This window comes from Anoplopoma fimbria, chromosome 24 (genome assembly GCF_027596085.1).
Source record: "Anoplopoma fimbria isolate UVic2021 breed Golden Eagle Sablefish chromosome 24, Afim_UVic_2022, whole genome shotgun sequence".
Lineage (NCBI taxonomy): Eukaryota > Metazoa > Chordata > Actinopteri > Perciformes > Anoplopomatidae > Anoplopoma > Anoplopoma fimbria.
The window spans coordinates 25,265,379-25,290,729 of record NC_072472.1 but is presented as its reverse complement, the minus strand read 5'-3'; the positions used below and the strand labels follow the sequence as shown (position 1 = coordinate 25,290,729).

Sequence of the window (25,351 nt, the reverse complement as noted above, 5' to 3'; positions counted from 1 at the left end):
GCTAGCGTTTCTGTAAATGGGTCATCTGGGCCACGTCTGAGGTAAAGCAAATATATGGCCTTTTGACATGAATGCCAGGCTTCTTTGGCCTCCACTATAGAACAGCGTCTTGCAGAGGTGACAAGAGGGATGATTTGACATAATGTTGAGTTATCCCATCCAGGTAAACAGGATACGCAAGTTTGTGACAAGTGTGACGTTTACACATGCACGGGGAGTGTCGGTGTCTTTAAATATTTGCTTGGTCTGACCTATTGTTGTCTTTTTCAAGTCTCTCATACAGGTTACATTGAACACACCCACAATGCACATCAAATAGTTCTCATGCCACAAGTCTGTGTACTGTTGCAAACTGAAAAGACAGAGCAGGGATCGGTTCTTTTAGGTTGGACAGCAATTCTACTCAGTGGCACCAATACTATGATGTTCCACTGTGGAAAACCACTGAGCTCTGTTAAGTGGTTGTCCTTTTATTTCCTCACGGTTCTCATGGATGCTATGCTAGTGTTTCTATGGAATCTGCCCACTCGCTGTATAAGTAGCCAGCAAGACCGACAGGAAAGCAGCTGAAGTTTCTGCAGTGTTGCTCTGACTGACTGTTTATCAGACAAGAACTTTGACACCATTACAACAGGAAGTTTGGCCCCTCGAGGGAGCCCAGCTCTGAGAAAGATGAAACAGAAGATGAAGTAGATTAAATATGCAAGAAAACTGTATCTTTATCAGCCCCTACTACTTTATGCCTGGTGAATCCAGGCAGAGCATTTTTTGGGGTAGATACTGTATAGCTGTGGCTGCTGCAAGGTGGCACAGTTCCGCTGTACATGCCTTTTTATCCAATTTTTAATGAAGGGATTCCTTTTGTTTGTGTCCATTTAGTTAATATAATTCCACAAGATCCAGCAATATCACAGAAAATTCAGAGCACCTAAATGTAAGGATTTTGTGATTTGGCAAACATGATTATCATAATGGACATTTTTCAATGTTTTCTGGCATTTCATAGACAAAACAATGAATAGAGCAAATAATTGACGGATTAACAGTTACAGCCCTATTTAAGAGGACTAACTGTTCTGTTGGAGTTGGTGCTTGGAAATGTATTGTACTAACACAGGTTATAATATACCAATGTAGTAGTTAAGCATAATTATTATGCCCCTGAGTCATTTCTTATTATGAAATAGAAAATTATATTATCTGATGTTTTAGAAATTTCTATAGAAGTTAGTATAGAGGACAAAGTTATATCTGAGTACATGATGTGAAAAAAAGTTTTGAAGTGTGATTCTTTTTTTTCTTTTTTTTTAATTAAATGTAAAATTGAACTCCCCAGCTCCCCTTTTGGGTATGAACTGTCACAAGTAAAGAGCCAAGATCTCATAGTAAGCACTTAATATTTTGAAAGTTTGGGAACTCCTGCTGTATAGGCCCAGAAGCCAGTCAAACAACCTATTGATTTCAATCCAGATCAAAGGAAATCATCAACTCAGCACTTTCCTCACAAGCTCTGCTTTCATCTCATCTCTCTAGGATCTAAATGATGGTGATTTAAGCAGCAGCTCTCCTCTTATTTTATATTCAAATGCTGAGGAGGAGAATTTCTATGTTTTTGGTAGAGAAATTATAGTATCATACTGGATGGCTTGATAGGGTGCTTGTTTTAATCTTTCTAAGAATAGTTCACATCAAAGACACCACACAAAGGCAGTTAGCACATTAATCAGTAGCCTCAAACACTATACATACAAGCATACATACCACTTAGTAGGTTCATGGCTCCATTCACAGGAGTGCAATTTAAACAATTTAAAGTCAAAAGTATTTGTACAGCTGTAGGCCTTCTAGTGTGTTTGGTTTTGCTCACATTCAACTAAAATTCAACTCAAAATGTCCCACATTTGCTGCACTGTTTTGTGTGAAACCAGGCTGCCACTTCCCAGTTACTGTTTTTGGGAAGGAGGTTTGCGTACTACTTTCAGATCCCTTCAGACTAAAGGGGAAACCCAGAGGGAGAGCAGAGACCATCTCACAGCATGGGAGACAGACTAATCCCACCCTCACTTCCTGTTTCACTTTAGCTGAGATAATGACTTACACACCGCTTCCTTCAACCCAGGTGCTGTACAGATGCTCTAGAGCTGCCGACGTGGTAAGGCCCCCTTAAGATATTAATGAATGTATGAAAGCACACAGAGTGAATGATGATACAGTACACTCTATATTTGTATTGGAAGTTATCCGTTCTGGCTTCACCAGCTCTAGTGCTGATGTTAGATGTGCAGCTGCTGTCATGGTAATGTGATATCAGTAGCAGCGTGTCAATATCACACCAACAGAAACGGATGAAATGATAATATCTGCTTCTGGTTGTATGGTTGCCATTTTTAATCACCTTATATTTTGAGTAATTAAGATAGTATGCAGCAAATCAGCGGTTGCTTGCTCATCCGTTCTCTCCCTTTCAAATGTTGTTTTCTGGACCTTTGTGCTGATTCATGTGTTGAATCCCCTCTCACATACAGCTGGAGAGAATGGAATGAACCTTTTGCTGTTTTTAGATGTTTCTTTATTTTTTAAATGCTAATAAATTGTTTGCCACTGGTGGAAATCAAAGGCCAATATTTCATTTCCAATGTGAATCTGGCAACCGTTGCTGTCCAGCCCTGATATTCTACAGTCAGTATTACATGATCTATTGTTTTTCTTTGCAAAATTGAAGCTTGACATGATGCTTGCATGCCATCTAAATCCTACAGTATCTTTACAATTACAACGTTTGTTTTGTACAGTTTTGGATGGTATAAAGAGAGTAAGCTCTACTTTCAATGATCATGGAAAACAGAGTATTTTTAGCCACACACTCACCATCATTCTGCATTATACATTTGTTTTCACATCCTTTGCGACAGTTGTGTCTATGTGGAGAGTCTGACTCAGTGCTTTTTCCTGTGGACGGAGGGAGGAAAAAGGAAGAGAATGAGAAGCAGGCGGCTATAAGGAGCTCCAGCGTGTCTGCTGCCACCTCACCTAGTGAGCATTCAGCCACACGGCTCTATGTTCCATCATTATTTATTAATATTTGGCCGGTTTAATGCTCCAGGGGATTGCTGTTTCCCGTTTCCTTTCCGTAAGTGTTCGATTTTACTGTATACAAAGGATCCTGTCACTATGGAAGCGTATTTCAGTTGGCTGTTTTTATGGCTGAAAAATGATCCAGTTACTGTAAATTACAAGTTTATAGTAGTAAGCTTTTCCTCCAGGTCCATGTCCTATATTGGGACACCTTGGACTGTGTTGTTCTTCTTACACTATGTCCTCTTAGCAATGGAAAATATATGTACTGTTGGCGTCACTGGGGACTCCTACAAGTTGGTCGGGATCATGGTGGTGGAAAAGTCATGTAGCGTGCTTTTCAGTGAAATGTCTCAGCAGCTATTGCATGGCTGGCTGGAATTTTCCCATCTTCAGCAGGCTCTCCACATCTGATAATAAAAATATGCTCTCAGGAATGTTTGTTCAATATTCAGCCATCCATAAACGGTACGCTAGAATAGAAAACAAAGTCACACATGTCTACTATATCTCTACAGATGACTTTGCCATCCTAAGAAAAAAACAAATAAATAGACAGTTTATTAGAACTATGTTTCAGGTGTCATGATACGTAATTTCAACAGAGACCTTCTAAACATAAAAAGATGTGTTTTCTGTGGTCAGGGTGTAATCCACAGTTGCCACACAGACACATGTGACCACTGGTAGTGAACAATCCCAGGCACAGTACAATGTTTTGACAGCATATGGTAGTGTATGCCAGTTGCAACATCGCAGAATCAGTGTATTCAATAGCATGCAGCATAATCTTCGTCAAATCACACTTGAAATCTACATCTGCAGCAGCAGGGTGTGAAACAGTCTGCAGTGGCAAAAAAATATATATTTATGAACTGTTTCTCAACCCTTTGCAGCATCCTTTTTTAAAAAGCTGTTTTCGTGGTGGTGTAGGGGTGTGGTCAGACCAAGTTCCTCAGTTTACCACTAGCCACAAACTGAAGCCTGTTTCATCCCGGACCAGAGTGCAGAACAGTTTCTACCCACATGCTTTACGGCCTTGGCATGCCGTACGTTGTGGGATCCGAATTAGACCAGAATGGTAGAGTATGAAATGCAGACCCCTCCACAAATTATCCACCCTCACATTAAGAAGCGTTTCTCACATAAAGATTGGCTTTGTCACTGTTGGTAGCTGTTGTTTATGCCCAAACAGCCTACAGTTCACTTAGGAAAGAAAGAGCTCATAACAATATAATGAATCAATCCTTTTTTCCAGACTCCATTGCAAAGAATCAGACATGAGTCGGACATAGTGCACAAAAATCTCTCTGAGGTAGCACAAGAACTTGCCTTGCTGTGTTTTTTTATTTTATTTAAGAATACAATGAAACAGTTGTGTGTAACCCCACAAACCACAAACTCACATGGTCCCGTGTTAAATCAAATTACAAGCCACTGCCGTGAGAACAAAGTGCAGACACCTGCATTTCTAACAGCTGTTTGGGCTGTGTGATCATAATAAAAAGTTGTTACCCTTATTCAGACAGTGCTTGACCATATGTTGGAGATCTGTTCCTCCTCCTTGTCCGTTCTCCCTTTCTTGCTGTGTGTTCATCTCAAGTAAGAACAAGTCTGGAAAAAGTGTGAGAGGAGAAAAACATGCCCATGGCTGAGACTCTGCTCCTCTCATCCTCTTTGTATGAGTGAGAGTGAAAGAGGCAACGTCACAGGCAGCACAGCGGTTGGCAACCTGCAGTACTTCCTCATCCTGACTGCCGTGTGTGTTGCTCCTGACCCTTTCGTATTGGCCCTCAGAGTCTCTTCGAAGAGCTCAGCAAAGGACAGATATTTTTGGTCTGCTGTGCTTCAGGGCTCCCTGGCAGAGGGCAGGCTCTAGGACAGCGTTGAGTACCGAACACGTGAGTGAACTGCACCAGTGTTGTTTTTTTTTGTTGTAGCATTTCCCTGACACCGATCTGTCATCATCCTCTTTCTCACTACTCACTTTTTTAAGCTCTTAGACAATATCGGGATATGTTGTTTTATCTTCCGTCATTGTTTTACAGCTTTAAAGGCACAATGGAGTTTGTTTGGGCTTGAAGATGATTGATGACTGGAATAGAAAAAGTTTTGAATAGAAAAAAAAAAATTGGTATAATAAGTTATAGGAAGAAAGTGAAGTAAGAACATCTGCTGCTGATATCTCTTCTGCCAGGTTTTTCACATTTCTGTCAACCACTGAAAGTAAAATGCTGAAAGGGAAATGTGGCCTGTGAAGTACTATTTGCAGGAGTAGTATTTATTCACCGTTTTACAACCGTAGCTAACCAGAGATTGCTATTTTAGGCTTATGTTATGCTTAGTATGGTATCTTGAGTTTATGTTAGCCTTTTAAAAGCTAAATAATGAATCCGACAGGAAAAAATACATGAGAGGATGTGATGACACACATTCTGCGTGGCATCTTATATCCTTTTATGTTTCCAAATGCAGTTAGAAGCTTATAAGATGATTATTAGTTGAATCACTCCCGTTGCTGCTATGATGGTGGAGGTCAGCATGAATATGTGATCAAACAGACACTTAATGTCCATGTTATGATGGTAAAGAAATGCCTTAATTCAACCTTGTTCAGTTATGCTTTGTTGTGTGTTAAAATGCTTGAATCTGTTGAAAGTTATTCACTATATATAGAACAGAATATATTATATTGATTGAAGCAAAGCAGAACAGTCACACCTGAATGCACTTTGCCTGATTAATGGGCGCCACAAGAAGGCAGCGGGTTTTGCAGTCACATCTCTGCAGGACTGCAGTTTGTTTCCTCCCATTATCACCACATATACAGACAGGATGCTTGTAGTTATACAGTTCCTGGTGATGAGAGGAAGCATTTCACTCTCTTCTGCTCCATTTTTCTACGCAAACACATAGACTGAATAGTTGAAGTGTAGTTCACATGGCCTGTCCTGCACTGTACCAGGTCAGCCTGCATTTAATGTCAGAGAATGGTCCGGACTGGTTGGCTCGGATTTCCCTTGTCAGCCAAGTTACACATTTGTGCAATGAATGTGTGCATGCAAGAAGGTATTTCCCCTGTAACGGTTACATAGTATTGGGTTTGTGCAGTACAGAGTAATTATTGGTTAAGTCTTAAAATCTGTCCTATTTTTGCCGTACAGCAGTTCGGCTGCTGGTTGCACCTTTAAAATAATTATACATGTGGATCTTTGCCAATGAAAATATAAATAATATTGTATTCTAAATACTGGATGTATATTTATGTGTATACTGTTAGAGGCAAATGAATCTTAATAGTTTTTTCCTTGTGAGTCTGTTTGTATAATTCATCATAGCAAAACATGGCTGTGGAGGCACTTACTATAGCGGCTACTGCAGAAGCGTGTTTATATGTCTTTCTGTCTGTCTGTGGACAGATTTCCTCACGTGTGTAGTGCAGAACGAAATGGAGGTTGAACTAGAAGATGGGTGCAGTCCGAGCAAGGAGAAGCCAAGTAGAATGTAGGGAGGGGCCAATGGTTCCCCAACTTTACATCCCCGTCGCTGCTGGTTTGATCTCATTGCAAGATGATCTATAGTTTATGAGCGTGATCTCTTCTCGATGTATGAGATATTCACTTTTGCCAAACGAATGGACTGAATATAGGGGATTACGCGTAGCTCAAAATACGTACTTCAATTGTTGACGCAATTAAGTAGTGTGCTGTAATGTATGGTTTCTCAACCTTTTTGTAACTTAAGGGCCCACCTCTGATTGTTTAAAAAAAAATCAGCGGACCACTTTCCCAAATAAACATGACACAACATGACAAAAAAAAGAGAATCACACTTGTGCTACTGTCAGATGTAATGACAACAATGAATATTCTGCTTACTCTCAACCATTACTGTCTGTCATTAGGAATCCAATCTGTCCACAATGCACGCTTTGGAGCTGTTACTGGTGCAGGGTTGTCTCCCACATACATGTTTCATTTCAAAAACAGCTTTGTGTCCCTGCCTCCGAGGGAATGTTAGCTAGCTTAAAGGTGCAACACACGTTTGTCTCTACCTGCTGATTGCCCCGTCCCTGTGGTTGAGAATAGCTGCTGTAATGTCTTGTAAATGACAAATCATTTGTTGACCTTTTGTACTTCATTTGATTTGATTTGAGCTATTTACATTGTGTATAGGTGTTGATCTGGCTTGTGTGATCAAAGCACTTCTACTCCCTCAGGTTTCAGGTCAGATGATATGTGAGGCATGGTTTGAACCAGGACCAAACTGATAACAGTCAGCCGTCCAGTCCAGCAGCAACTGTCAGAAATAACTTGAGAGGCTCTTCCACCACTCTGTCCCATATTTAAGCATTTACATTCATCTTCCTGTTTTTGGAAGCAATATAATTAAGGCGGATGACAACCCATTACTTATGACTGTGTGGTGACTACAAGTTATATTTGGTTTTCTGATTTGGTATTTTTTTAAAGCAAAGTCCATATTTATTTTTTTACCAGCCTTGTATAAGCAACGATGTCATCATCCTACATGTTTGTTCTGTCAGACCGTGCAAGCTGTAGTCATCTTTGGTGGCTGAGTTGCTTTCACAGGAAGATGCCCAACTCACACTCTGTGCCTTAGCTCTTGGCTAGTTCATGTTTAAAATACAACCCGCTGTCTGTCTCTCAAAGACATTTAGGTTCCTATTTCTAATGAGGCCGTTGTAAAGTAAGTGGGACACAGTTCTGGCTCCTGAGGATAAAATCTCTGCAGAGAAATATGGAGAGGTCATATTTGCAGAAATGAGCTCCACAGTGGTCCAAAGAAGGTAAAAACTAAGTATATTTGACTTAAACTGGACAGGATTTTGCTTTACAGATGTTTTTGCAATTTTTTGGGCATTTCTTTTTAAACATTACATTATTGTTTCACAATTGTTTGAATTATTTGGTTGGTTGTTGCTTAGTTCCCTCCGATTTAAAAAGTAAACTAATATAACCTCAAGGGGAACATCCTCAATTTGCCTCACTTCCTCATTAAGCCTTCAAAGGCATCATAGCAGCGTGTGCTTGTCAACGAGTGGCGCCCGAGCCTTGTTAACTGATCTAAAATGAGATGTTAGACTACCAGGCCAGGCAGGAGTTAGTCACAGGATCATGCCTAGAGAGTTCTTGGTATCATATGATGGGCCAGCAGGGGGATAGACACAAGCTCTCGTATGGGCAAAAAAACAAGAAAAAGTACATGCAGAGTGTTCCTCATCAAATAGGTTCCTAAGCAACCAGAAACTTCCCTTAATACAAAAGCAGTGTCAAATGTACAGAATTGATGAACATTTTACTGATGTGGATCCCCAGTATTGTTATTGTCTCTAGTGGTGAGTGCCTACACTGTTCCTATTACACATCATAACATTATCTATAGGACTGCCAACTATTAGTTACTGCAGATTTTTTTATTGCAGCATCACTTTTCCCTGCTCTGAGCTGTGAACTGTTGCAAAATTTAAGTCACTGCAGTAAATTAAATATGTATAACAGTTTAGAGCACGCTTGCGGAGTCTAGAGGCTATCCCCATTAGCAGCACTCTGACTCTAAGATTAAGTTACCTCAACCCAGATCAATGACTCAGCCAGTCATCGGGGAGCAACAGAGGCCTTTACCAGCACACACTCTCCTTGGTTAAGTGCACTCCTACCTCTTTCCATTTCCAACAGCTTGTCTTTGCCCAGATGAGTACATTTCCTTCTGGACGTCAAATGCTCACCTTTAACAGTCTGTGTGACCACATCCTGTTGGAGCTGGAAAAAATGAAGCCATTATTGTACTGCTTGTTTAAACATATTCCTTACAGAGGAATGAGTGCTTGAGGGAGAGATTTAAATTTTCACTTGCATATTTAGCTAGTGTATTTCTAAAACTTTTTATTTGTATTGTGATTATTGCTTTATATTTTTTATTTTTTATTTTGATATATCTGTATGTATGTGTTCTTCTGCACTAGTGGTAATTTCCTGAGTAGATTTAGTTACTGCCCGATAAAGGAAAGAGGCAGAAAAATCAGCTTTTTCAACAAAGTGTATTTATAAAGTTATTTGTTTTAATTAGATACCGGTTACCGTCAAAAACAGCAATTTTACAGGTCAAAGTATCGCACAGCGTCACTCGTGTTGTTTTCAGAGACTTTTTTCTTGTTCAAATAGTTTTTTTAGTGAATGGAAGATCATGCATTCCTATTTCAGCAATGCTAACTGATGCCTTTGGCATATTGGTTTAAGAGAGCAACCTTCAATGAGACAATAGCCTACTGAGCATCTGTTCTGGAAGAATCTGCCCGCAAGCTCTAGGGGAGCTGAATACACAGGCATATTAATGCCTGAGGATAACCATGCAAGGAGTTTGTTATTGAACAATTTCCTCTCTTCTCCTGACTTCTCTCACAGGTGTAGTTAGCTGACGCACAGCCATGATGAAATCGGGCGCCACAAAGGTGGGGCTGCCCAAGTCGGGACTCCAGGAGCGGACTAAGCAAGCCTCCTTGGCCCCATCTTCCTCCACCACCACCTCCACAGCCATGAAGACCTCCAGATCCTCTAACATGCTGGCCTCAGACCAGCGCTTGAGCAGGGTGGGTCACAAGCACACTACAGTCTACCACAAACTAACACGATGATACCTTTACACAAGTAATGAAACATTCAATCACTTCAGAACTTTATCTTATCATTATTAGACCTTATGTTGTTGATACTAACAGCAGATGTGTTTCTAGCTTAAAAGAGCCAGCAGTGATGATGCCTTGACAAAGCCTGCACTGGGAGCCGCTGCCTCTGGCTCCCGGCTGAAGAAGACCGTGACCACTGGAGCCATCTCAGATCTCACGGAGGCCCGCCCTCGCAGCCTGTCTGGTAGGGAAATACCACTCTTATCAGATACCTTCAAATAACTCATTTTAGAGACTTGGTTTGATATAAAAAAAAAGCAATATGTTGCTGGAAAGCAAGGGAAACAGCTGTGATCTTCACAATTCATGGATTTGATTTGTATTTTGTGTCAGAGTTCAGAGATCATCATACTTCAGTATGAAAGTAGTTCAACTAACCACATGTGACCACTAGAGGGCCACAGTACACCACTGAAGCTCCCTGTCTCAACTCCCAAGCACTGGTTGTAACTAGAGGCTCGAGAGATGCTGCTCTTTCCCCTCTACTCTTGTTTATATTGCGTCTCTTTTTTCTTGTTTGGTTGGCATGGATGAGATGCAGGTGGCTGAGGACTAAGATTCTCAGGATATGGTCCAAAACTGAGAGACTGGATGCATTCATAGTCTGCTCCTCACGTGACATCTGGTCAACCGTGTGAGCAGCAGGCTATGTTTTACATGACAAACTAGGAAAAATGAACTTCTTTTCTATCTAAGGACAAAAGACAGAAAAGTTATGTGTTTTTTGGCTACTATGGGGTCAGATCAGTCGCAATATTCGTAAATGCAGGCAGAAAGATTCACTAATGTATTTTGTGCTTTATATATGATATATGTATAATGACTCGCTTCCCAAAAATATTTCTGATGCACACGCAAATATTTCTTGTTTTAAACAAATAATATAAATCCCCAAAAACATGCATTTGAAAGTATTTGTAATTTTCATCAAAAACATATTTTAGTCTGTAAAGATCTGAAAGTATTCAAACAAAAGGATACAGCAAATGGTGAAGGTAACATCCATGATGTTGAGTAAAGACCAATGGCACCTGGCTTGTTGCTATTTAACATTAGCTAAATGAAGTGGTCAAGTAGCAAATCCACTGGCTTAAGTTGTCATAAGAAATCCATGCCTTGGCTTTGAGCGTCGACATTACCATTAACTATGTTTATTGTTATTGTTCTGTCGAGTGGCAGACTTAATCTTAGCTCTAATGTGGCAATCTGGAGCAGAGATGATGGACATGCAGGAAGGAACTGTGGCAGGGTCAAGAGGCAAGCCCGCTACCAGGTCCACCGGCTCGCTCACTTCCCGGCCGAACATCATTGAGTTTGGAGTGCTCCTGATTGCATGCAGCTGTTGTCATATGACGCTGCTCCCTTGATGGTCTCATGGCAACAGACGGTGTCATAAGCTTGAGACAGCTCTTCGTGTGCTGTTCTAGCAGTTTCTGCACAATTTCTGGATCCCTATCGCCTTAAACTACTGACATTTTTTCCATATATGTTGTCTCTCAAAACATGAAAAGCCTTACCCAGTTTGTGGACCCTTTTGCCTCAGTTTAATGGCCACTGCAGCAGCATACTCTGAAAAAGGGCCATATGCGATCTCCGTCTCTTTCCTCAGGCAGCAGTATTCCCACTGAGAAGACAGTGGATTTCTGTGGATGCTTGCCCCCGTCGTACCCACCAAGCAGAACGTTAACTGGACAACCATTGTCTTTTCTGACCAGCTGTTTAGCTAAAGCAGAGCTCTAAAAACCAGCAGTAGAAACTCTTTCAAACGCGTACTGACCAGCAAGTAAGGTGGGTACTCTTTCTCTGTCGTCATAGTCTTCTTCACTCTCAGATGACGGCTAGTGTGCATGGGATGGCTGGGGACTCGGGTCACTCACATTTTAGGGAATCTGTCCAAGTGTCTTTTATTGGGTTTACAGCAATTGGTGTGCAGCCCTGGGCATATGAAGTTTGGGGGATAACGGGACTGGTGTGTTCTAGAAGAAACTCCCCAGGTGGGCATGGGAAAAGGTGTTGGCATGGGGTGTTGCATTAACAGCAGCTGTTGGCATAACCGTGTTTTGCGGCCTTATTGGTGCTGGATGCAAGTTGTCTTTTCTTTAACATTGGATCCAGTGTCTGCATCCCTTTGTTCGGATTGTTTCGGAGATCGTGACAGACTTATCTGTCCAGGTTTGATTGTTTCAACCCTAAGCTGGGGTGCACAAGTCAAATGCACTACTTCGCCAAAGCTAGCTGTCTGACTAGTTTCCGGGAGAGTCCTTTCCACAACGCTCACCATGTATGGTGTGACATCTGATTGGCTACAGCTAATTCCCTGTAGGAATTTAAGTGTCCTCAGTGAATTCTCAGTAATCCACACATATATGCAGTGAAGTTTGACAAGCAGTAAATGCAGGTTGACAAAAATGAAAATTAATTCAGCAAACATCCAAGGTAACATTATGCATGCATGTAGATCTGTTATGGCTGTAGTGTTGCATGGGAACGCCAGAAGAATTGTGTAGATACCTGACAGTCTCAAGCTATTTGATGATTACCTCAGATGCTGATAGTTAAAAACATATGGGATGGATTCTGCCGACCTCCTGTATTTGAACACATTGCTGTTGTCAGAGATTTGTGGTCCATGCTTCAATTTTTATTTCCTGCGAGTGAATCACACACTGTAATTTTTTCAGCTTTCCTAGTCACTGAAAATACTACATTATCAACAGGATGCCATGTCACGACAAACACTTTTTTTTTCACTGGATAAGCACAGCAACTACAAATTAACCTGATAGCAAAACATGTATTACACATAAGAGAAATATGGCGGTAGATTATGACAGGGATTTGTTTGCAGTATTTAATGTTGTTCCCAACACATCATTGGAAAGTCCTCTGTGAGAGCAGATAACTGTGTTTGTTTTGATGGCCCATTTACACATTGTGTAGATGCTGTGCTCTAGTGGAATCCTCCTTCAAAGGGCTGTTGAGCTGAAGCAAAGATAATTTAATTCTACTTGACAAAAGACTCCAGAGGAGCTGAGAATCCAAGGCCAACGGAGGCTCCTGATTCTTCAAACACTATTAGACCATGATTTCACCCGGCTTTCATTGGATTGGGCTCTGAATGTTTGGACAAGAACAGATTCACATTTTGTGCTGTTCATGATACATTCATTACTCTACACATACTTCTTATGCACTAGTTTGACTAGCCAATTTCTGCCAGCCAACCAGAGAATATTAATAATTCATAACATTCTTGGTAAACAAAAAACATCTTTAAAATAGGTCAGAATTGTGATGCTGTTATGTAGCTGACATTTACATCGGGCAGAGTGGCATCCTTTATCCTTTATGTAAAATAAACCCGGGTGTTTGCCATCACTGAACAAAATAAATCAAATAATCAGTCAGATGGGGCATTCTCTGCGTTTTAGCTTCAAAAGAATCCTGATTTTTTTTACTTTTATGTGCTCAAGAACAATAAAGTGGTGGTTTGATGTCATCAAGCATGTTTAACCTGAATAATGTTCTCATAAGGCAAGCTGTATTGTTCTCCACCTGGGTTGGGACTCTACACATCAGTGCACATCAAGACCTATAATGACAGACATGTCAAGCAGGTCTCAAAAATCAAGCCAATCAGCAAGTGGAAAATCAAATCTGACACCTGAAAGTGCGTCAGTGGTTAACTATGCATGCAAGCAGTGACAATCATCATTTATCCTCCTGCTCTCAATCCTAAGTCACTGAGTCTGACCTGAGAGTTCTGCTGAAATATCCACACAGGGGAAATGCCATGATTTGAATATAGATTGGGGTGGTGATCCGTGGTGTTTATAACTCATTGATGTTGAAATGTAATGCTCTGAAATGTCTCGAGTGTTTTCATTTATTGATGTGGACGGGAAGTCTCTGAAGTGAAATCTGTTTTTGGGTGAAGAGAAGATTCAAAAATTCAGCGCTTGCTTTCTGACATTTTTGTCTTCAGGCTTTTCTTAGTAATATTGTCACCCATCAGTGTCGTCAGGTTGGTCATAAACAGATTGGGTTTTTCCCTAGTCGATATGTGACATTACACACTGACAAGATTCAAACAGGACTTACTCACCTCTAAGGCACACTGCAGCAGAACTGTCATCATACCCGTCAGGCAGTAATGGAGTCTTTTCTCAGAGGCCATCCTAGTACATTTTGACAGTGTATGCATGAAAGAATCCCCACTGAGTGGTGAAAACATACTTTTATTTTAGTTGCATGGACTTGTAAAGGTTATTTACGAGGCAATCCACCATCATTTGTACTCCATTTCTGTATCTTGTTTCGAACTGTAATTGGACATCCCTTTTAGCAAATCATTGCTAATTCATTTTTGAAATGAGGACTGCAGTGGCTAGATGCATACTTTTTTTTAAAACCAGAACTGGGTCAGATATGCCTGAGAAACTGTGCATACAGGAGAAGGCAAAGACACAAGCAATGTAGCATCCTTGTGTAATTTAAAAAATGCAGCATTCTGAGGAGCTGCCAACACACTGCTATTCCACATTTTGTCAAATTTCGATTTGTGCAACTGTCTGGCATGTTGGTGAAGTGGTGAGCACTTCCACCTCACAGCAAGAATGTTTTGGGTTCCCCTGGATGCCACTTTCTGCGGGCCTGTGTTCGCGTCGGTCCCCTCTTGGTGTATCCCTTGTCTCATCATCTGGCGCAAAAGCTAATCAAAATATGCCGATCATTAAATCAGATTTCCATTTCGGATTGTCGCGGCCTGGGTTACCAACTAGATGGAAATAGATGATCCGCTGTGGCAATCGCTAACAGGAACAGCCATAAGAAGAAGCAACAGTCCGTCTTCAGTCAGGAAATTGGATTTCGCTGGTTGCAATCAACCAAGACGGCCACAATCATTATTATGATCTTTAAAGTTATTATGACGGTACTTTCTCTACTCCAGTTCCAACTAGACATCAGCTATGCGGCTAAGCAAATGACCGATCTGACTAAAGTCATTATTTTCTGAAAGGTTAAGTCTTGAGCATAAAAAATAAGATTCAAGCCCAGTAGCTATACATTTATTAGACGTTAGTAGAATGCAATAAGATCACAGTAGGCATAGAGGCTGTAAAACTGCAGCGGTCCCTTGGAAATACTTTGTGGTGCTCATGTTCACACACACACACACACACACACACACACACACACACACACACACACACACACACACACACACACACACACACACACACACAGTATTGGCTAAAAGGGTCAGCTGACTGACAGTTTGACCCCACCCTTGTCTGCCCTCACAGCATGCTGTGCTAATGAGTCAAAACTGTTATTCTTGCTAATGGTGTCTCTTCCCCCTATCCCACTTGGCACTTAACCAACTCTACCGTGCTGTCAGACAACGGGTTAAAACCCAGCCTCTTCCTGATGACTTATTTAAAACAACTCATCAATAATTCAGTAAAGCTTTCACTTGGAGAGAGAGTCCGTGTGGAGTGTGCAAGGAGCAGAGGCAGGAGGAGATAACACTGTCCTGCTCTATAAATAACAAGCCTGCTGGGTGGGGGTGACTGCAGGGCATAACTTTACAAATGGGCACTTCAATGCGCTCACATTGATCGTTAATGTTTCGGTGAGGGGAGTTGAGTTTCACATAAGTGTCTTTCAGTCAGTCTTTTCCTTGTCTGATTCACTAAAGTACTGCTTCAGCATTAATCCAACTGTACACATTTTTAACCACCTTTGCAAGTCACAGAGAGTTAAGAGAGTACTCTACAGATGTTGGATTGCATTAGTATAGAATCGTCAAACCCACGATGGAGATTGGGGTGTGGACTGCTAGTAGCAGCTAATGTAGCCTCCAGCAGAGATGAGGAGCAGGCTACATATGTCTGTAACATTCACTTCATTCATTCTCCATACACCCAGATTTTATTCATATTCAAGTTTGTAATCTTCAGCTCCAACTGCTGATTCAAGTTTCATCACCTAAGTAAATATAGCTCCCTCTTCAGCAGCAAAAGCCTTTCTACAATCTTGTACTCCCCAAGATCTATAAACAGACTTTGATGTTTTACGTTCCCCTTAAAGTCCCACATTTGTGTGACTTTTAATGCTACTTGCTGTTTCAGTAGTTGCACCTCAGATAATACATTTGAATAACTTTCATGGGAGATAAGAAAATAGGATAAATTGATTTTTGTTAATATATTTATAATACAAATGGCTTAACAATATACTCTTTGGGATCCATTTGGAGCCCATCATTGGAAATAGAATACAAAATGATATTAAAGGACAAAAGTATATCATACTAAATTCAATTGAGACCTAAAAGCGATCATTTAAATGTTTGTAACTCGACTTTCTGTATTTACCGGTTGAGCCAGAAAGAAATCTGCTTTGCACTAATCATATTTTCTTTTGCCGTATTACATGATTTATTCCTTGTTCCACTTGTGTATGTTTGTAGCATCTAGCATATATTTTCAGTCTTTTACAAGAGTGCAGATTTTGAAACACATGCAGCCGCCAGTTTTACTGCGTTTCGGCTACATGCTGTTTTTGAGTGACAATGTCAGCGCAATACTGTCGCCTCATAAATCTTCCTTAGCAAGACAATTAAAGTGAATGAACTGGAGTAGCTTAGCTTTACCAACAAGCATCACACTCTCTCATGACAAAGTCTTCACTTTTCTGTCCTCGTCATCTGTGACGGACATTCTACTTGATTGTGAACTTAGAATAGTGAAAGCTATCACATACAGAGATAATGTTTCACTGTGCTCTCTACTAACAGTATTGTTGTCATGATATCATCTAGTCAAGAAGAGTTGTTGCATGCTGTTTACTAAACTCTGAATCAAATGAATCTCGTGCTTTTTTTTTTTCTGGTTGAATGCAAAATACTGCATGCTGAAGATTTACAGAAAACCATGTGTCATTCCCCAAAAAGGCATCAGTCAGACACAGGACGTTCTTTTTGTTACCCACCAGCCTTTGCTCTATGAAAGGTCTGCTCTCCGTGCGTAATGGACATTAAGTTGCTCTCAGATTGATTGCCATTCTTGCGGTTTGCCAGCCACACCAGATGGACTATGATTTTCTATTCCCTATCAATCAGCTAATAGCTCATATCCTTTCCTCATAGCAACAATTTGCAGGGAAGATGAATGTATGATGCAAGTGACAGTTGACCTTGGTGAATAGTCACCGTTAAGGATAAGCAGAGCAGACAGGTGCACTAGAACTACCATGGACCCAGAGTGTGTTTGAGCTTTACTATGCACAACTCAGACACCAGACTCAGCCGTAACATGTGGTCCCAGCGGGGGCCCTTCTGTCTGTGTGTCAGTGTTTGGGAGGCAGGAGAGAGAGAGAGAGAGAGAGAGAGAGAGGGAGAGAGAGAGAGAGAGAGGTATGGCCCTTGAGCTCCTCATAACTGTCAGATTAATTAATCAAACACGCTTCGGTCCACAGGGACACCTCAGCCTGCATAAGCATTCAGCCATGACAGACACAAACCGACTCAAGCAGTAGAAAGACGTACACGCATGTACATGCAGATGGACACACACAGATAAGCATGAAAATAATTCACACCTTTACCTTTTATGTCCCCTGTACTGTCCTGTCCAAGTCTAAATACACAATACAATATATGCAGTATTATGGTGCACCCTCTGTCTATAATAAAGTGTTAAAAGGATTATGGCAAGAGGGAACAGCTTTACTCCACTGTATCTACGCATCTGGCATCAACCTTGACATAAACACACCTGGCCCCTTTTAGGTTTGTTGATCAGAGTTTTGGCATCAGTTTGAAATTCCTCTTATGAGAAGCTCGTGACCTCAGCACGTCCCCTAAAGATGCACAACAGAGAGAAATGGTCTTGCCAGATCCTGAAAGAGGCCTGTTTGGGCGCACAGAGATGGACGTCCTGTGGTGAGGAGAACATTCTTAGCTGGATTAGAGGCATGTTTGTTTACCAAGGTAGATGTGCTGCTCCGAGACGAGGAGAGAGGAGAATATTAAGAAAGGAAGAGAAAAATGTTCCAACAGTTTATGCAACATTCATAAGATATAAAAAGGCTTGGAAGCTGCCGTGTACAGTATTGTATCAGAGGGTTGAACATTCAACCTGACGTGGGCAGACTCCTGCAGCAGACATGACCTTCCTAACAGCAACGAGGGATTATTTATTTTTAAATTGCAGCTACGACTTTAAATGTCTATTGCTTTGGTATTCTGCTTATTCCTTTTTATTTCCATGGTTCTTTTCAGCAGTGGACTCGAAGGAAATTTTATGGTAGCCCTGAGCTTATATAACAGTGATGCTCATCCTACAAAAAATATCACTGCTTATCTGTGTCAAGTATGGCTTTAGAAAAATTGATGATGCAGTTGAGATGATTTTGGATGTCTGATAAATAGAACTTCAAACAGAGCTGTGCTCTTGGCTAACAGAGGATTATTTTTGGTTCATAACAGTACGGCACTCTGTATCGTAGACACACGGATGACGTGACTTAGCCAGTCTATTGTAAGCTTTCATTGTTTACAGGTTCCTCCTCAGAAGGGTGTGAATAAAAAATATTTTGGTTGCTTAACTTGCTGCTCTTTTGAACAATTTGTGCGGTTTTAATCATTGTTTATTTATTTTAACAGTAAAAAGTTGCAGGGACATTCATTGCCATTTCTGTAAATGTGCCAGTTTAGCCATTTTAGCTAATTTTCAACTGCAGTACCCAGGCAAGTATTTTCTTGTAACTGGGTATAACCCTGATCTAGATGTATTTTTTGCCCATAGATAAATTAGAATTATCCTTTTTTTATTAATTACTTACAGCAATTAGTGTAGTGCAGAAGAGTAGTTTCTGACTTCTTGTGTTTTGGCCAAACTTCCAAGAGGCGTGAATTTCCTGATAGTTGCACATACGTGCATACACAAGAACACAGCAATGAAGATTGGGGACCCCAAAAAAGACAAGGGCAACTGAAAAAGACAAGTCATTCTTTCTTCTAACTTGGTTTCTCCATGTAGTTCGTGCCATCATAAATATTTAACACGTGAATACATTGTGAATGAGAAAGGACAGAAAAAAAACTAGCCTTACCCTCGCTGGCTTCAGAAAAACTAGAACACCACCCCCCATCTTCATACACATGTAGTCACACTCGCATGCATGCACATGCTATTGTTCCTGTGGAGAAAAACGGGGCTTGCAGGCCTGGGGTGGCCTCTTATCCCCTAGAACAGCATCTCCTTTCCCTTTTTATTAAGACTTTTGTTGGGAAATTGCAGTTGTGATTTTGTGAGGGGGGACGGTCACAGGAGACTTTGTGTGAGGTCCCTGTCTGCAAGTTCCCTTAGCAAGAAGAGACAAGAGCTGCACTGTCACCCTCTGCCAAAAATACAAATAGTGCCTTTCCTTTCTTCCTGCTCCTCTTTCCTTCCTTCTCCCTCTACTCTCTCTCTCTCTCTCTCTCTCTCTCTCTCTCTCTCTCTCTCTCTCTCTCTCTCTCTCTCTCTCTCTCTTATACTCACTTGTCTTTTCAGTTCCAGTGAGAGGGTTGGTTCATCTCACCATTGTTCAACTGGTATTGCTGAGAGTAAACTGGCGGGCAGCAGTGGGAGGAGGTGTGTTAATGTGTGTGTGTGTGTGTGTGTGTGTGTGTGTGTGTGTGTGTGTGTGTGTGTGTGTGTGTGTGTGTGTGTGTGTGTGTGTGTGTGTGGCCGGGTAAGCCACTCCCCTCTGAGCTGATTCTAGTCATCACAGCAATAATGAAGTGCACACGATGCTGCCTGCCTGCCCGCCCGCCTGCCTGCCAGTGTGACATACTGTCACCGTTCTGGAGGACGTGCACACTCGCAAACATTCACACACACTCGCAGTCACTCACTGACAGGACACGCAGCCTGCCTCCTCACACATGCATACACACAGTCACCCACACAGTCCTGGGAAGGAGTGGAGAAAGGAAAAGAAGACCAGTAGGAGGGAAGAATAAGAAGGATTGTATGTCTCTTATGGACTCCTCTCTATGTGACTGACCGACGCTGGTTGTGGGCGCTGAACAGAGACAGAAACCCCGACTCAAACGCACACACCTCTCCCCCGCAGCCACGGATTCTTGGATTAGTCCGCCCCGGTGTGGAGAGTGGGAGTCGCAGAGCGGACCAACATGGGGAACCAGGCGGGGAGACAGGAGGAAACAGAGTCAGGTCTGCTTCTGTTGTTTGGCCGTTTGTCTCAGCATCACTTATCCCTCTTTGTCCTTTGTCTGTCTTTCTCTTTTGACGTAAAAGATAAAGACATGCATTTGCTAAATACAAAAGATATGAGATAATCTTTTGTCATGTCATGTCAGAGTACATCTCTGACACGACAAGTCCTGACTGATGAATACGGACTAGATGAACCCTGACTGACAAGTACTAATTAATATGCCCTGGCGTTATAGAAGCTGTTTAAATGGGTTGCAAGTTAGTCATTTGCTCTGTTCTTGTGCCATTATTTGTGTGAGCGTGTCCACACTTTTTGTGTGTGTAATTATTGATCTGTTGTGTTGTGTTCCTGTATTCAGCGTTTGCACCTGCGTGTAAATATTGGGCGGGGGGGAAAGTGCTGAGTGAGATTTGCCTGACAGTAAGCATGAGGGAACCTGTCAAAGGAGATGGTATCATCAGTCTCAGGCTCACATCACTCCACTGCCCGGAGCTCACTGCGCCTCACTAAGATTTCCATTTCAAAGTCCCTCTGAACTGCATTCAGCAGCAACTTCCCACTCATCGAATCCTCTCCGAATTTCTTTAACAAAAAGAGCATTTGCATCTGAAATGTGTATGTGCAGAGAGGCTCCTAATATGTGTACCCACACTTATTAATCTGTACATACATGTATATATATATATATATATATATATACACCTTTTTTATTATTATTATTTTATTTTTTAATGTGATTATATTTCAATGTTTTCATCTCAACAAAAATGTATGCTGGCTAAATAGCCCAATGCCAGGATGCTTGCTGGGGCAACAGGCACAAACACGCAGACACACACACACACACACACACACACACACACACACACGCACACAATGCAAAATAGAGTGAAGTATTTTGTTAGTAGTGGGTGTTGAGCTGCAACCCTTCATAGCTGTAGCGTGTGTTGCTTGAAGATAGAGCACAGTAGGCTCATACTGGAAGGCAATGTTAGCAAGCTGCTGCATGCTTGAAAAGATTAGCTCCCAGTTTCCTCTCCACGCACGCACCCACACACATACAGCATACAGTGCACAGGTAATACATTATACACAAAACAAAAGATTGTTGAGTCAAAAAGTAAAAACAAAAGAAGATAATAGATCTGTCTATAATCTCAATAATTGTTCTCTATAGTTACTAAGTAAAATCTGGCTGCTTGTTGATGAGTATTCTTGGTGCAAACAATAATTCTGAGATTGTTACAGATAGGTGGTGTGTTGAAGTATGTGGGATGAAAATGAAATGAGTCAGAGTAAAATGTTTGCTCAGCGAGTGAAAAAATACGCTATCACAGTCGCACTCCCTATAATCAATCATCTTCTTCTCCAGGCTATGAGAAGTATTTAAACTCTGCTTGGTACAGTACTTCATGATCCCCGCTCCTACTTCCCACATGAACCTCCATTATGAAATGAACCAGTCAGCAATATTATTAATTGAGCTGGCTGTTATTCATATAAATTAGCACTCTCCATTTTCTCAATTGAGCCTCTATAGTAAATGAGGATTGATCATCAAATGGCTTGATTTTTCATTTTGCCTGCCCATGACATGAAGCCAGATCGATAGATCCAAGAGGGCTAAGACCAAAGATGCAGAAGCCGTTTAATCTATTTTTCACAAGGCACTGAAGTAGTATAATAGTAAACATGCAGACGTTTAAACGTCTGATAGAAACGGTAGTTAATTGTCTGATCTGTTCTGTTGAATGGCAATATCTATATTTAACTCTTTAAATAAGCTGACCTTCGACCTAGACTGTAAAACGGCCAGCTGAGGTTTGTTAGACTTTGGGCTTGGAAAGTAAAATAACAGTTCTGGTGCTGGAAGTAAGGAAAGCAATGTGGGAACGGGAGGAACTCGTTCAGATTTGATTGATGGTGTTATCGCTGAATTGGCAGGCTAAGGAGTAAGCTGTCTGCTGCAGTGATAAGGAGGTCGTTATCAAAACCAAATTGTACTGAGGGCTACTACACCGAGCCCTCCTGGGTCCTTACTGGCTCAGCATGAGAACGGCCAAGACCAGAGCCTGCGGCTCAGCTGTTGTCGGCTGTTGATGAATTATCAGTAATATAGTTTCCAATAACAGTGGGTCTATTTTCAGGGCTACAACTCAAGTAACTTGTACCCATTCGGGCACAGGATTAAAGGAAAGTTAAACATGTTTGTGTAGTGAGGTAAAATAGTTTGTCATGACTTTCACATGGGCTAAAATGGGAAAACATCACACACTTGTGGTTTCTCAGAATTCTTTGGGGGGGATACAAATAGGGAGCTGTAATGTAAAGCACAGTGATTTTTGAAACTGGAGGTTGCTATCAATGTATCAGTTAGTGTGTTGTCATTGAAATACCATTTTCGTTTCTGTTCGCCGTGCAGCACAGTAACATCAAGTTATCATTTTGTATTGGTGCTGATACAAGTAAGCCAGCTCAGCTCAGATGAGATTTTTCAATTTTGAACACTATAATTGCAAAATTAACTGTAAATCTAAAGTCTTCCTGACTTTCCAGTCAGCTTTGATGCATCTGTTAGTGCGAGGAAAGTAAACTAATGCCTTTGTCACCCTAACTGGTGTATGGAGTTTGGTGAACTTGCCAACCGACAAGAACGTAAGCAACCGAAAAATATCTTCTTAGCCAAGATAAGTGCCACTTCAGGGACCACCAGGCAACAGTATTTTAGTCTCAGACAAGCGAAAGCTACATCTCTCCTTACCATTTTCTTCAGTCAGATATTTTTGTTTATTGGAATCTTTTTAACAGCTGCCTTTCTGACAAATATCATATCACAGCATTTAACTCCTAACTCTTGTGTGAAATGCTTATCTGTCTGGTGAAGCACTGATACATTGTGCCCGGTGGGTATCTCTCCCAGTCGGAGCACACTTCAACACCACTGTGAACAACAGGACAGAAGGTGGAAATACGTAGATAATTGTGCTATCTCAACACCATATCGGATCAAATTGACGTAGAGCAGGGATTCAACACGAGGAAGCAAGTTTGTCCAACCTCTGATAGCTGGGACACTGTGAGGAAGTTACATCAGTCATACTTTCCATGGCAGTTAACAGTTTGTACAGTAAACACACCGTCCATTCCACAGAGCTTTGTGTTTACAGAGGGAGGTGTATCTTGTTTAAATGTCCTGTTTGTGTAACAGGAGACTATAGCCCAGACATCAAAAGTTGGTATATTATAGCCTTGAGGCCTAAGCTCATAAAAATCACTAATTTATGGTTGAGCAACTAACAATACTTGTATAAAATTGACACCCCAAAAACCTTGACTTGGATCTGACTTGTAAACCACTAAGCCTGTGATGGTGTGTTTAATGCACACCGTAACGACCTGATATGGATTGTGTATCTTTCTGCAGTTGGCTGTGGTTCGTCCTCACTCTGGGAACAGTAAACTTGGCCTTTCTGTGATTGAAGGTTCTGCTGTCAGCCATCCAGCAGTATTTATGTCTTGAGAGCAGCAGCTCACTGACAGATCAGATCACTGTCACTCTCTGAGAGTGAAGTTGGCAAAACCGGGTGCCATCTTGTTGATTAAGCGTCTTTGTCCAGTCAACCCAGAAAGTGGCACAGCGAAACTCACTGTGCTTGAAAGCAACACATGAATTTACTTTGCCTTGTCTACAATTTTGCTTTTCTAAATGCTGGTTAGACTGAGCCCTTCTTTAGAATCGGTTGCCTCTGTTGGTTATGTTTTAAGCTGTGGAAAGGGAGCCACAGTACCCAAGTGTTGCTTGAGATTAGAAGCTGATGTCTTTTTTTATATATTTACAGCTTAATATTTCCACATAATATGTTTTATGTTTATATATATATATGTTTTTTTGTTTTTTTTTATCCTTTCTGTGGTCAACCCAGGAAAGTAGATCACAGCTTAATACATCCTAAATCTTGTAACATTTATTCCAAAGGTATAAGGCTAAGATGGTAATCATCAGAAGCTTAAAACAAAGTTTAGCAATACTCAAGTACAACCTGTTACCCATCACACAAACTGATCCTATAAACCTGCAATCATGTAAAATGGCATACTATTACTCTGTCAGTGAGTTCTGTGTTAAACACTTTTCCATTTGGAGCATAGAGAAAATTCTCTCTTTCAGTTGGCCCGTGCTATTGGATATCTCTGTAGGGCATTGGCTCCATAAGTAACATTAAGCGGAGTGGATCAGCATAAGGATGCTGTGTTAAAAGTCTTAGCATGCAGGCCAGTTGAAATGATTCAATCAAAATGATTAAAGGAGCCAAAGAACCCAGGCCAAGTGGCCCTCTGTGGCTTGCCAGCTCTCATGGTGCACTTTCATGCTGTGCTGCAGAGGAAGCACAGAGCTGTTCACTTCTCCGGCAGAAACAAACATCTCAGCTCAAATACACAATGAAGTCTCTTTTTATCGAGGCAGGGTGAGGGGTCTGCCTGGTCAGTTGTATGCACGATTGATTAACATGCCACCTGCTGACAAGAGAGTCATAATAATGACTTAAGATTAAGAATGTGTAAAGGTTTATTTCTGCACATTAGTCAGTCGACATTAATCAGAGCCAGTCCATGCTTAATGATTTCTTAAGACTATCCTTCTACCTTATTATGGTATTCAGCGTCTTTATGACCTAGACACAACCAAAACATTTCTTTGATTTGCTAAATAGTTTTTCTACTATCTGCTATTATATTAATATCCCATGAGCTCAGCTAATGAGAACTTTTCTCGTCTCCTCTCGTGCATCTAAAACTTTCTCCTGACTCCCATCATGTAGAAACCTCCTCACAAATACCTTTTTATGTTATTTTTTCGTACTCTGAACATTAAACCCTTATATGCAGCTAAGATTTTGAGTTGAGCCTACTGATGATATTGTACATTAGCAACTTCATAATGCTGATGGCAAAGATCTTTTGCAAATAAAAAATAAAAAAGTATGTATGCAACCAACTGGGTCATTAGGGGGGTTAGCTGACAAAATATAATATAATTGATTTTATTGGGTTGCAAGTCACAGAAGACCCTTCTTCCAATGAATCTCAAATATTTAGCCAAAGGAAAGTTTTGTTTTGGAATCCGTTGATTATGTGATTAACTTCTCCAAAGTGCAATTAGCCATTCAAATCCTCTGTGTTGTCAATCTTTAAACTCAGTTTCAAAGATGGTGTTACACTGTTGACAGCCGTCAGTGAATCTCTGCAGTTTTATGGTATAGTTTAGTATTTCTGGTTTACACAGCTAACTAGTGCAAACACTGCTCTTACAGTAAATTAGATTGCCCCAGTTTTGTA

At 41.0% G+C, this 25,351-nt stretch overlaps 1 protein-coding gene across 3 annotated transcripts in view; it reads left to right on the top strand.

Annotated features, from left to right (window-relative positions):
• The first annotated feature begins 4,889 nt into the window (after positions 1–4,889).
• The window catches only part of specc1 (sperm antigen with calponin homology and coiled-coil domains 1), a 61,797-nt gene continuing 41,335 nt past the window's right edge, over positions 4,890–25,351 (top strand). For 2 of the 3 annotated variants that reach the window (XM_054625890.1, XM_054625891.1), the window contains exons 1-3: positions 4,890–4,976; positions 9,501–9,685; positions 9,830–9,965. In XM_054625890.1, coding sequence (XP_054481865.1) covers positions 9,524–9,685; positions 9,830–9,965 — 298 coding nt within the window. In that variant the 5' untranslated portion in view covers positions 4,890–4,976; positions 9,501–9,523. Of the gene's footprint in view, positions 4,977–9,500; positions 9,686–9,829; positions 9,966–19,628; positions 20,011–25,351 lie in introns of those variants that run through there. The other variant, XM_054625892.1, reaches the window with a different exon arrangement.